Here is a 13,835-nt window from a genome sequence, read left to right on the forward strand (position 1 = left end):
TATACCTTTATATATACGTGTTGTATTTCACAATAAGGAAATAACTGAAACTATGGTACTATAACTTACAATAACTTTGAAAGTTTCCTATATATCTACTTGTTAAATCATACTTTGAAAGATATTACCTTTTTGTATATATGTTAAATTTCATAATAAGGAAATAACTGAAACTGTGGAATGGTAACCTATAATATTCTTTGAAATTTACTCTCTAACTACTGGTTAAATTGCACTTGGAAAGTTGTCACTTTAATGTACATGTTATATTCTACAAAAAAACAAAGAGAAAAAAAATCCAGTTCAGAATCTTAGCTCTCATTTCCTCATCTTTGAAATAAGGATGCCATACTACCACCTACTTGTAATATTACGAAAACAAAGTTTGTGTATCTATGTATATGTACACACATACATTTGCACATGTGCATGTATGTACATATATTTCATTTAGCATAATGTGTAGAACGATCGGGTATACATCATGTGGTAGCTACTATAGGTGTAATTCATTGCTAACAGGAAAAACAAAAAACACCTTGACATATTTTTTATTTATAATATATATATCTCCTATAAACCATGTCAAAAGATTACATTTTAAGTAACACTACACTATAGAGATGCTTGAAATATATCAAATTTTCTTTTACCAACTTTAGTGCCAAACAAAACAAAGAGGTCTCATATAGAACTTAATTGCTTTAATCAAAAAAGGAAGATTCTAAAATATAGCCCCAGAAAAACATATGCAACTATCATTCATTAACCTTATTCAATATCTAACAAAAGTAATCCAAATAAATTACGTCAGCAGCATCTACAAAGTATGAACTGTCTTTGAATGGAAGCTCCATAACAACAAAAGAGATTTTTCTGTTTTGTTCACTATTGTATCCTTGACAGCAACTGTATGTGCTCAAATATCTGCTGAGGGAGCAAGGCAGGAAGGATAGATAGGCTGATGGAGGGTTAGGAGAACATGAAGGGCAGGGAGGGGAGACTGGAAATGGTGGGAGGGGGTAAAAGGGGTAGGAACTGGGGCTGGAAAGAAAGATGGATGCACTGAACAGGACGGAGAACTGGACAACACGGCAGGCTAAGAGAGAGGGACACTAAGTGGAATGGGAGTGGAGCTATGTGGGGCAGGAGGGCATGGAATGGCTCTGGAATGGGGGCTAGACAGGACAGGAGCTAGAACTGGATGAGACAGGAGGGGGGAGTGGGCAAATGGAGGGTAAAACAGAGGGGGGTGGGATACAGGACAGGTCAGGATGCAACAGGGTAGGACAGAAGAGAGGGAGAGAAGAACAGAAGAGTGGGGGAGAGATGCAGACAGAAAGGGATGGATGAAGAGAGGGCAGAACAAACAAATTTGTCATTGCTGAACATTTAATGTAAAATACATTGAATGAACAAATAAAAACGGCAACTCTTTGGGAGTAAAGTCGCCCTCAGCAAACATTATGAGCTGCTCTTCCAAACTGAAAGTTTTAGAGAGACAGATCCCCAAAAGAGGAAGCCCACAGCAGTCTACACTGCTAGTGAATGGATGAGTTCATAATATACCTAATTCTCGGGTTGAGTATCAGAAAAGTCTCTGTTGTCTTACACCTATATTACATTTTCCAATGACGGTTTTATATCAGTAAAGGTAATTATACAGTCTCAAAAATATTGACTGGGGCCCTTTCTGGACCTTCTTGGCTAATTTAATTGGAATAAAGTAAAAAACAAAAGGCACAAGTATTCCTGGATTTCCATGAAAAGTACAATTCTAGGAAGGTTTGTGCAAATTTACTTTCTAAAACTAATTTACTTCATAAAAAGCTACATAACCATAACAATCTCTAGTCATAAATGATTTTATACATACTTACCGGAAGCATGGCTTCAGCCCATTCTCCATGCCCTCTTTGTAGGAGTTTAATCCGTTCCAGGTCATAACAGACTTGCACAAGATCACCCACTTGGAACTGGGAGGTGCCTCCTTCTGCACCATGAGGTGCATCCCCACTTCGGACAACATTTGCTTTAGTGAGAACAGCAGGATTGAAGGTCCACCTACAAGATTAAAATCAAAACTCAGAATGGGTAAACTGACTTAATTTCAGTAAAACATTCTTTGTCAAACATTTGCTAAAAGCAGGGAGAAAAACTTTAGAACACATCAAAAGAATAAAGCAACCCTGTGCAGTTAGTCACATCCTGGATGATTTGTATTTTTTTAGTAGCTTTATTATATAATTTGGGGAAAGAGTCACCACCTTAATACATGTCTAAATTTATTCTCCTTTGTATGTTTTCAAAAATGGTTATAAAAGTAACAGATGCTCAATGTTAAAAATGCACACATTTTGGAACAATGTAAAATAAAAGAGTGCCATTCCACCCAGACAGACACCTGGATCTCCATTCCCCTCCCCACTGAAAACCACTATTAACAATCCGTTGTTTATCTTTGCAGATCATCTATCAATATATTGAATGGCATTTATAATGTACAAAGAGAGTTGTCCTCTTTTCCATAAATGGGATCATACTATATAAACAATTCTGTGGCTTCTTTTTTCTCATAGAACAGATCTTGGAAGATTTATTTTTCAATAACACACAAACAGATCTACTCAATTCAATGGTGACAGAGTTTTCCATAGCATGGCTATACACCAATTTATTTAATGATTCTCTTATTTGTTGTCATTTAAAGCATGTCCAAAATTTCACTATTGCATACAATACTATAAAGAACATCCCTTTATGTACACTGTTGTGCATATAAGGTCAGAATTTCATTAGAGATTCTTAGAAGCAGAACTACCAAATCAAAATACATATTCATTCACAATTCTGATAGTTAGAGCCCAATTGCTCTAGAAAGAGTGCACCATTTCCCCATAACACTGCCAATCTAATGGACAAAAACAGTATCTAGTTTTAATTTGCCACGGATGAGTATTTTACATAATTGTAATCACTATATCAAATCAAATTTAGATTCTGATTTCTTCTTTACTATACAAAAGCATTTTTCCATGCTGCATTTTACTATACATAACGCATTTTGATGACTATCCAACATTCCATCAAATAGATCTACCAATATATAAACAACATTTCACCTAATTCCCACACTGCAATCCAAGGAAACAAGTTCCATAGTCAAGTACATTTTTATATGGCATATTATAGCCTCTTCTCCTAATTCAAATGGTCATTAGCATATAAAAGACCGAGAAGTCACTCCATACAAAAACTGTTTACTAAGTACATGTAACCACAGAAGTAAACTTTTCTTTCTAAAGGAACCACAAAAAGAAAAGAAGTGCCTCTAACCAGTTAAAAATAAAAATTACACATGCAAAATTTTCTTTTCAGCCTTATCAAAGTGCCCTTTACTTCATTCCCAATATTCCAAAAACTCCAAGACCTACTTGTAATACCTGAATATGGCAGTTATTTATTAAATTGTTCCAACTGCCTACAGTGCTTCCCTGCCCCTAGTAAAAACCTATTCAATCCTTCAAACTCATTGCAAGTATAATTTTCCGTGAAGTTTTCTCTGATTTTCCCAATAGAAATGAGCACACTTTTTTCGTGCCTTCAGAATACCCTGAATACTTAACCTATCATGTTACTTATAACATTTGATTGCAGTTATTTCTGTTTTTGTCTATCCAAATTAAAAGGGAAACCTCTTCAAAGCAAGGAACATGTCTAAATAGTCTGTAATCCCAGCACTAATCATAGTGCCTAACAGAACAGTACTTAATAAAATTTTGCTGAATAAAGAACAAAAAGATTATTTTCTAGAACCCAAATGTCATATTCCTGCTAATACTTTACTCTCCAAGAAGTCTGCAAGTAATAATCCTAATTTGTGTTAATCTAACAATTCCCAAACAACTAATGTGTATTAGTACATGCTAATCTGAACTTAAGCTATATTCTTAAGATTCTTCTCATCTTTTTTAGCAGCTCTATTGCAATATGATTCACATACCATAAAATTCACCCTTTTATAGTGTTAATTCTGTGGTTTTTAGTATATTCACAGAGTTGTACAACCATCACCAGAATCTAATTTCATTTTCAACACTTCAAAAAGATACCCCATAAACCATTAGCAGTCATTAATGACAGTTTCCCCAACTGCTAACAACCACTTGTGTACTTTGTTTCCATTGATTTCCTTATTTTCGACATTTTATATAAATGAAATTACACAACACATGGTCCTTTGTGACTGGCTTCATTCTCCTAGCATGTAGTTTTCAAGGTTCATCTACACTGCAGCTTGTGTCAGTACTTCTTTCCTTTTTACAGCCAAATAATATCTCATTGTATGTATACAAACATTTTGTTAATTCAGGCATCAGTTGATAGACATTTGAGATTTTCACAATTTTTGGCTATTATGAATAATGCTGACGTTCATGTACAGGTTGTTGTATGCACACGTTTTTAACTCTCCTGTTCACATACCCAAGAGTGGAATATAGGGTCATACGGTAACACTATGTTTACCATTTTGAGGAACTACCAAACTATATTCCAAAGCGATTGCATCATTTACAAACCTACCTGCAATGTTTGAGCATTCCAATTTCTCCATATCTTCACCAACACTTGTTATTTTCTGTCTTTTGATTACAGCCATCCTAATGTATGAACTGGTATCTCAATGTGGCTTTGATTTGCATTTCCATGATAAGTAACGATACTGAACATCTTTTCATGTGCTTACTGGCCACTTGTATATCTTCCTTGAAGAAACGTCTATCCAAATCCTTTGCCTATTTTTCAACTGGACTAGTTGTCTTTTATTGTTAAATCTTAACAGTTCTTCATATATTCTAGACTCATGTCCCTTTATCAAACACAATTTGCAAATATTTCCTCCCATTGCATAGGCTGTCTTTTCAATTTTTTGTTAGAGTTTTTTGAAGAGCAAAAGATTTTTAATTTCGATGAGGTTCAATTTATCTATTTGGGGTATCAGAGCTAAGAAACTGTTGCCTAATCCAAGTAAACAAAGATTTATGTTTATGTTTTCTAAGAATTTTATACTTTTAACTCTGAGTATTAGGTCTTTATTTTGAGTTATGGTGTGTGAGGAAAGGGCCCAACATCAATCTTTTACATGCTGAAATCTAGTTTTCTCAGCACCAATTGTCAAAAAGACTATTCTTTCCCCACTAAACTGTCTTGGATCTTGTCAAAAATCAATAACCTGACATGCAAGAGTTTATTTCTTAACACTCAAATCTACTAAATTGATCTATATATCTATCTTTATGCCAGTACCACATTATCTTCATTTCTGTGGCTTCATAGTAAGTTTTGAAATTGGAAAGCGAGAATCCTCCAACTTTGTTCTTTTTCAAGACTGTTTTGGCTTTTCTGAATTGCCAAGTAAATTTTAGAATTCCTCATCAACTTCTGCAAAAAAGACACTGGAATTTTGGTAGGGAATGCACTGAATCTATAATATTGCCATCTTAAGGATATTAAATCTTCTAATCCATGAAAATAGAATGTCTTTCCATTTATTTAGGCCTTCATTAATTTCTTTCAACAATGTTTTGAAGTTTTCAATGTAAAAGTCTTATGCCTCTTGGTTAAACTTATTCCTAAGTATTTTATTCTTTGTGATGGAATTGTTTTAATTTCATTTTCAGACTGTTCACTAGTAGTGTATAGAAGTACAATTGATTTTTATATCCTGATCTTATAATCTGTCCCTTGTGGAACTCATTTATTAGTTCTAATAGTTGTTTTGTGAATTCCTTACACCTTTCTACATACCAGATCACGTCATCTGTGAACAGACAGTTTTACTTCTTCCATACCTTTACTTTTGCCTTTTATTTCTTTTTCTTGCATAACTTTCCTGACTAGAATATTTAGTACAATGTTGAAGAGACGCGAGGAGAGCACACATCCTTTTCTTGTTTCTGACCATAGGGGGAAACATCAGTCTTTCACCATTAAGTACAATATTAGCAGTGGGTTTTTCATAGATGCCCATTATTAGGCCGAGGAATTACCCTTCCTTTCCTATGTAATTTAGTGTTTTTATTATAAAAGGGTGTTAGATTTTATCAAATGCTTTTTCTGTGTATATTGAGATGATCCTGTGTGTATTTAAGTTTGACACAACTAGAACGAATTCCATGCTTTGGTAAGCAACTTAATGCTACCTTTTTCAAATTCTATATAAATACCCTTCCTAAAGAAGCGCATAAAGGTAGCTTCCTTGTGTACACGTCAGTAACAAAGCTTTGGCAAATATCAATTCAGCCAGTGCTTTTTCTTGAAAATCCTGTAAACAAACCAGTAAATGAAATATATTTTGGCCCCTTGGGGCACAAAAATAAAAAGTACAGACCCAGCCTTAAAGAAACTCACAATCTAGGGATCAACTAAAAAACCATTTTAATAGATAATATATAGGAGACCTAAAGAGATGAATAATATATGCATATACCAAGGGAGGCAGAGGGAGAGAGGAGGCTTCCAAAGCATATGAGTTCAATATTTACAGCATGCAGAGAAGTCAATCCAGAGAAAAGAGGAGTAAAGGGGGAAAGATTATTGCACATGGAGAAAGTGGTACATGCAAAGGTACAGATGTGAGGAAATGCATGCACTTCTACATTGCTGATAAGGATCGGTGTGTGTGTACATGTCTGTGGCAAAACAGAGCTGTGTTAACAAGAGATACTGGACAGATGGGTGAAGAAGTTTTAATTTTATCCTTCTCATTCACCTACGAGCACAAAACTTTTTGGTTATACTTGGACCCAATACTAATATAAGGTATTCTACTCTCTGAAGGAAAAAAAAAGTATAGACCATTTTACCATTAAGATACTCATATAAATGCATGCATACACACACACACACACGCACGCAAACGCACACACAGAGTTCTCATCATTTGTTCCCCTCCAACTTACCAACATATTCTGGATTTTTATATACTACCTAAGAGCTAGCTTCAATGAGTGTTTGTTTGGATCACATTACTTGCTTTCATTAAGGCTTTTTCCTCTGTACCCTAACTCTATTTGCCATTATCTAATAGTGAGAAATATCACCAACCTATTTCCACTTGGATACTGCACTACAATGTCATGATCTTCATCAATGCCACAAACAGTTCCAGTTGTAGTTAAAGTCTCAAACATGCCATCAGTCCATCCTCCATGACCATGCTGCAAAGACTGTACAATTTCTAGGTCAAGATCTATATTTACCAGGTCACCAATCTGCAATCCACCAGGATTCCTGTTACCGTTCTGCTCACCTGTAATTGCAAATGAAGTTAGGAACAAAAAAAAAAAAAAAAAAAAAAAAAAGGGAAATCACAGCATCAACATACAATTAACATTATTTTAAAATAAGAACAAGCCCTCTAATCTTAAAATCTTAATTTTAAGAATTAAATGGTAATTCTAGCTACCATCTAATCTTAAATGTCCTGAGAATACTCTGTAAGTACAAGATTTTATAATTACAGAACGCAGGAAAAAAAGAAAGAAAACAGTCTCAAAAATCCAAATAATGTGATTGGTGATCTACAAAAAAAACTAAACATGAGTAGAATCTATAAAAGGCTATACAACCAGAGGAGGAACCTAAGACGGCGACTAGGTGAGACGGAGAAAAAAACACCTCCATGGAAAACACTAGATAAAAAACCAGAAAGGACCCAGAACACCACTTCCAGAGCAGCACCAGACGGACAAGTTCTGCTAAAGCCACAGGGAACGTGCGTTCGGTGAAACCAGGAGTCTGCATTCTGAAACAAGTGAGTGTGTCGGCTGAGTCCCTCGGCCACACTGCGGTGTGGGGAAACGGTGGGTTGGCATCTTTAAAAAAAAAAAAAAAAAAAGAAGCCCGGGAACAGCTGCAGATAAGACGGGAGCGGTCTGGACTAATGCCCTGGTGTCTGGGGTGGAGGATACCCCTTCCCACACCCACTGGATTGTCTTGGGTCCAGGGGAGCAAACAGGAGACACATGACTTGCAGCCGTCTCCCCAGCGGGCGGGGCTACTCCTGCCTGGGGCCAAACACACAGCACAGAGCCGAGCCAAGAACCCAGCCTGGCAGGGAGTCTTTCCCGCAGCACCACCCACACGACACAATATTGGCCGTGGACAAGTGGCCTTGAATACACCCACGGCTGATTGTCCCAGAGCTGGGAGAGTGGAGCTGTGCAGAAAGGGGGAAGTTCACGCGTCCCATTCAACCATCTCTGAAGTGGGCTGGGAACGCCCCTACACAGCCCAGTGGCCCAGGGCTTCCGTGGAGGCCGGCGCTCACTTGTGACATGGCATGGCCCTCCCCCCCTCAACAGAGGTCCTGGAAAAACACAGCAGGGAGGGGGGAACTGCTCGGAAATCCCAGGGAACCTACGCCAATACCAAGGACTTTTGCGTCAGCGGCAGAGAACAGCCTTAAATCTCTGGGAACACCTGGGAGGTTTGATTAACCTGCCCTTCCTCCCTAACCGCTCAGGCACACACCCCTCACTGAGGGCAGACAGCATCGACAACACACCCAAATTAAGTGCACAAATTGGACCCCAAAAGAATCAGAGCCCCACACACCACAAAGTTGGGGAGAACCGACTTGAGGGAAATAAGTGACTCACAGACGCCATCTGCTGGTTAGTTAGAGAAAGTGTATGTCACCAAGCTGCAGTTGTAACAAATTAAAGACCAAGTAAAGCAAATAGCAAGAGGCCAAAAACAACAGAAAATCTTAAAGCATATGATAAAACCAGACGACACGGAGAACCTGAACCCAAACACTCAAATCAAAAAATCCAAAGACACACAGTTCCTGGCAGAATTAATCAAAGAACTACAGACAGGCAAAGAGAGCATGGCACAGGATATAAAAGACTTGAAGAAGACCATGGCACAGAATATAAAAGACATAAAGAAGACCCTAGAAGACCATAAAGAAGATATTGCAAGAGTAAATAAAAAAATATAAGATCTTATGGAAATTAAAGAAACTGTAGGCCAAATTAAAAAGACTCTGGATACTCATAATACAAGATTAGAGGAAGCTGAACAATGACTCAGCCTCCTCGAGGAACACAGAACAGAAAATGAAAGAACAAAAGAAAGAACGGGGAAAAAAACTGAAAAAATTGAAATGGATCTCAGGGATATGAGAGATAAAATAAAATGTCCAAATTTAAGACTCATTGGTGTCCCAGAAGGGGAAGAGAAGGGTAAAGGTCTAGAAAGAGTATTCAAAGAAATGGTTGGCGAAAACTTCCCAAACCTTACACACAATATAAATACACAAAGCATAAATGCCCAGCAAACTCCAAATAGAATAAATCCAAATAAACCCACTCCGAGACATATTATGATCAGACTCTCAAATACTGAAGAGAAGGAGCAAGTTCTGAAAGCAGCAAGAGAAAAGCAATTCACCACATACAAAGGAAACAACATAAGACTAAGTTGTGACTACTCAGCGGCCACTATCGAGGCGAGAAGGCAGTGGCATGACATATTTAAAATTCTGAGAGAGAAAAATTTCGAACCAAGAATACTTTATCCAGCAAAACTCTCCTTCAAATTTGAGGGAGAGCTTAAATTTTTCACAGACAAATGCTGAGAAAGTTTGCTAATAAAAGACCTGCCCTACTTCAGATACTAAAGCGAGCCCTACCAACAGAGAAACAAAGAAATGAGAGAGAGATATAGAGACTTTTAACAGACATATATAGAATATTACATCCCAGGTCACTGGAACACATGTTCTTCACTAGTGATCACGGATCTTTCTCCAGAATGGACTGTATGTGGGGACATAAAACAAGCCTCAATAAAATAAAAAATAAAAAAATGAATTTGTTCAAAGCACAGTCTCTGACCACAATGGAATACAAATAGAAGTCAATAACCATCAGAGACTTGGAGAATTCACAAACACATGAAGGATAAAAATGAGGGGGAGATGAAAACATTCCCGGATAATCAAAAGCTGAGGGACTTCATCACCAGTAGATCAGTCCTAAGCAGGCTGAAAGGAAGGGACACTAAACAATTGACTGAAACCACATGAAGAAATAAAGATTTCCAATAACGATCACATGGTAAATATAGAGACCAATACTACTGTATTGTTGATTTATAACTCCACTATTTACTTCCTACAGGATCTAAAATACATAAACTGTAATGATAAATTGGTGGTTTTGGACTCACTGTAAAATATGTAATTCTTGACAAGAACTACATAAAGGTGGGGGAATGTAGGAGTATAGGAACACAGCTTACGTGTCCTATTGAAGTTAAGTTGGTATCAAAGAAAAACAAGATCATTATAAATTTAAGATGTTAAATTTAAGCCCCATGGTAAAAACAAAGAAAGTATCAGAGGATATGACCAAAGAGATGAAAAGTAGAGTAGGGGTTCCAAGAAGTGGGGGAAAGGACAATGGGGAGTTAAGAAATGAGAGTAGGGTTTTTGTTTGGGGTAAAGGGAAACTTCTAGAAATGGATGGTTGGAAGGTGATAGCATTGCAACATTCTAAATGTGATTAATTCCACTAATGGAATGCTAGGGAGGGGTGGAATAGGAAGATTTAGGCTATATATATTTTTCCACAATGGAAAAAAAAAATAAGACAGTCTAAATAGATGACAATTAAATGCCAATTAAATGCCAAGGATGATCCTGGATGGGATCTGAAGTCAGAGGAGAGGAGGCTCAAAGGGACACACATGGGACACAAGAAAAAAAAAAAAAAGGAAATATAGAATGTACGCTTTATATCAATGTTGAATTTCTTGAACTTCTTAGCTGCGTTTAATGAGATTGCATAAAATAATGTTCTTGTCCATGGGAAAGGTATATGTGAATTATATTGTTTGTTCAAAAATATGTGCAGCTTGCTCTCATATGTTCAGAGGACAGAGCAATAGATGATGGGTGTTAGGGAGGGAGGGAGGGAGGGAGAAAGGGAGGGAAAGAAAGAGACAGTGGTGTGACAGGATCTTAAAGGTGATGGATGGGGGTATCGGGGGAGGGGGGTCGGGGTATGATGGAGTTCTATGTATGGAGTTTGTACTGTTTTTACAACTGCTCCTGTAAGATTGAACTTATTTCAAAATAAAAATTATTATTAAAAAAAAAAAAAAAAAAAGGCTATACAACCCTGTGTCAGAACACAAAGTTCTGGCAACTGAAAACTTCCACATTTCTGCCTGGGTGACTTTTGACTATCACTGCACCAGAGCCATAATAACTAACCAAAGAACATGAAAAACTCCGGAATTATTATTTCTCTGAAGTGTTTGGTAAATTTTTTTAACAAATAGTCTTGTGATTTTTGACTAAATAACATTTTTAAGTATTTCAAAGCTCATTTCCTAGATTAGTTTTAAAAGCTAGTTCTGGGACGAAGGATTCAGGATCATAAAGCACTGTGCTGAGGTATCCAAAATGTACATGTTGATTTTATACTTTTCTTTTGAAGATAAGAAACAAAACAAGAAAATTTTGAAAGCAAGAGAAATTGGTGATCTCATCAAAATCACAGATATTTCTTCCACACTCTCCTTTTGCAAAAAATTAAGTTTTGCTGCAAGAAAACAGCATTTTTTGGCAACAAGAAAAGTCAAATGATTTGGAAAGAGGTACTTTTAATTCACATGAGACAGGAAAGCATTCAGAAACTACGGAATGAAGAATCTACAAAATCTACAAACCAAAATTTGGTTTTCTTGCTTTGTTTTTTTTATTTTAAGATACATGAAATTATATTTATTATATTACCTTAATCTTAGAGCTGCTCTTGTATTAAGAAAAATTTCCAGAAATTATAACCATTTTAATAGATAGTATTTATAAGCACTAAATCATCAAACCTTTCTCTCAATAGTATATGAAACATAACATTAAAACCCAAATTTTAAACAATAAAATATAACTATATGGTTGGAAGATAAAAGCTTCAAATATATATTATAATATATAAATGCATATGAATTCTCAAGACAGAACAACAATTCTCTGCATCTAATCCTTAAAAAGGAACAAATGCTTCAAAGTAAAAAGAAGACCAAAAAATTATTTTTCTAAATAACTTTAATGGTAATTAATATTGTTTAAAGTCCAATTTAAGCATTTTCACTGATTCCATATATGCTGACCCATTAATTAGCAATTTTCTCCAGTCTCCTGACTTACCTAGCACAGGGCAGTGATCTCTGTAGAAAGAACCTCCTTTGGCATCCTGGACACACTTCAGATCAGACTAAGAAAAGAAACAAAAAAACCACCCATGAAAACTTCCAAGTATGGCTCAAATAGTTGAAACAGGCAAATATGTTAATTAAGAACATACCACCTTCAAAGGAAGTCACGACTAGCTTTAAATTAACAGTCACACTAAACATACTTTAAAAAGCATCTGTCAAAACTGTAAGCCTAATCTTCAAATAGGTCATATTTTATTTACTACCAGTTTTTATTTAAAGCTCAAAATTTAAATGCCTGAATCCTTCACATTATAATATTTTCAAAACACATGCTACAAGGTTACAACAAATATACATTGTTTGAAATGTGTGTAACACAATTTTCTTTTACACATCTAATTTTAAAATTACTTTTACAAGAAAAAATGTCATTTCATTTGATTTCCCCAATTTAATGAAATCACAAAGCAAGTATTAATTAATTTTGTAAATAAGGAAATGAAGGCAGGAAGTAAAGGAAATTATCCAAAATTAAATAGCCAGAAAGTAGAAAAAGATGGAACCAAATCCAATCTTTTGATTCCTTATCCAGTTTTAACTTTTTTATTTATATCAACTTTAGTCCTTAGTTCACCATAACTTGGTTAACTTAGCTTTTATAAGAAGACAATTTACTACTTAAGCACCTGAATGGGGAAGTAGCTTTCCTATAGTGAAAAATTCAGAAAATGTGAATTTAGAATAGCAATCTTGGGGGTTACTGTCAAACTTTATAAGTAGATTTACTTGAAAGTATCTAATAGTATCTGGCATATATAATAGATAATGGGCATATATTTTACTCTATTAAGGAAAGGAGTTCCTTTACACATACACAGAACCCAATTCTCTATTTGAATAGTTTCCTTTGCTGCTAGAGCATCACATTTAGCCCAATCCTGGCCAAAGAGACACAGGGTCAAATTGTTTCAATATGACACTACTAATTCAGCAATTCTACTTCTAGCAATCTATCCTAAGAAAATAAACCCATAAGTATGCAAAGACATATGCACAAGAATACTTACTACAACACTGTTTGCAAGTGGGGGAAAAGAAACACCAAACCTAGATACCAAGCAACAGGATTCTGATTAAACAATAAAATGAATACTACTCAGCCACCAAAAATAATAGGATCAATCTATACATAATCTATATACACTACTCATTAAGTACCTGAATACAAATAGCACTTAAGGCTACATTTGATGCAAGTAAATAATCAGCTGGAATCCTTTGAAAATCCACAATTTAAAAATAAAGACATCAAGATAATAATGGAAAAATGATAACTGATGCTATATATAATTATATATAAAAACTGGCAAATAAAGTATTTGTTTTGACTCACATGGCTAATTATACATATAAATGGAATAAATTAAGGCAAGGAGACAGTAGGTATTTTCTCCCCTCCTAAGAGCAAAACCTAGTTGAGAAAAGAATATTTAAAGAACTCTTTAACTGAGATGGAAAAGATATGAAAGGCATTAATGTTTTGAAATTAATAAAATGTTTAATTATACTCTGTAAATTAAATAGCTGAGGCCAAC

The 13,835-nt window shown here is 35.6% G+C and overlaps 1 protein-coding gene across 2 annotated transcripts in view; it reads right to left on the minus strand.

Moving 5' to 3' along the window:
- MIB1 (MIB E3 ubiquitin protein ligase 1) overlaps positions 1–13,835 on the minus strand; it is a 154,361-nt gene that overhangs the window by 83,249 nt on the left and 57,277 nt on the right. For both annotated transcript variants that reach the window (XM_037805583.1, XM_037805582.1), the window contains exons 5-7: positions 12,230–12,296; positions 7,108–7,312; positions 1,881–2,064 (exon numbers count right to left, since the gene is read on the minus strand). In XM_037805583.1, the coding sequence (XP_037661511.1) occupies positions 1,881–2,064; positions 7,108–7,312; positions 12,230–12,296 (456 nt within the window). The remainder of the gene's footprint in view (positions 1–1,880; positions 2,065–7,107; positions 7,313–12,229; positions 12,297–13,835) is intronic.

Source organism: Choloepus didactylus, chromosome 16 (assembly GCF_015220235.1).
Source record: "Choloepus didactylus isolate mChoDid1 chromosome 16, mChoDid1.pri, whole genome shotgun sequence".
In the NCBI taxonomy this organism is placed as follows: domain Eukaryota; kingdom Metazoa; phylum Chordata; class Mammalia; order Pilosa; family Megalonychidae; genus Choloepus; species Choloepus didactylus.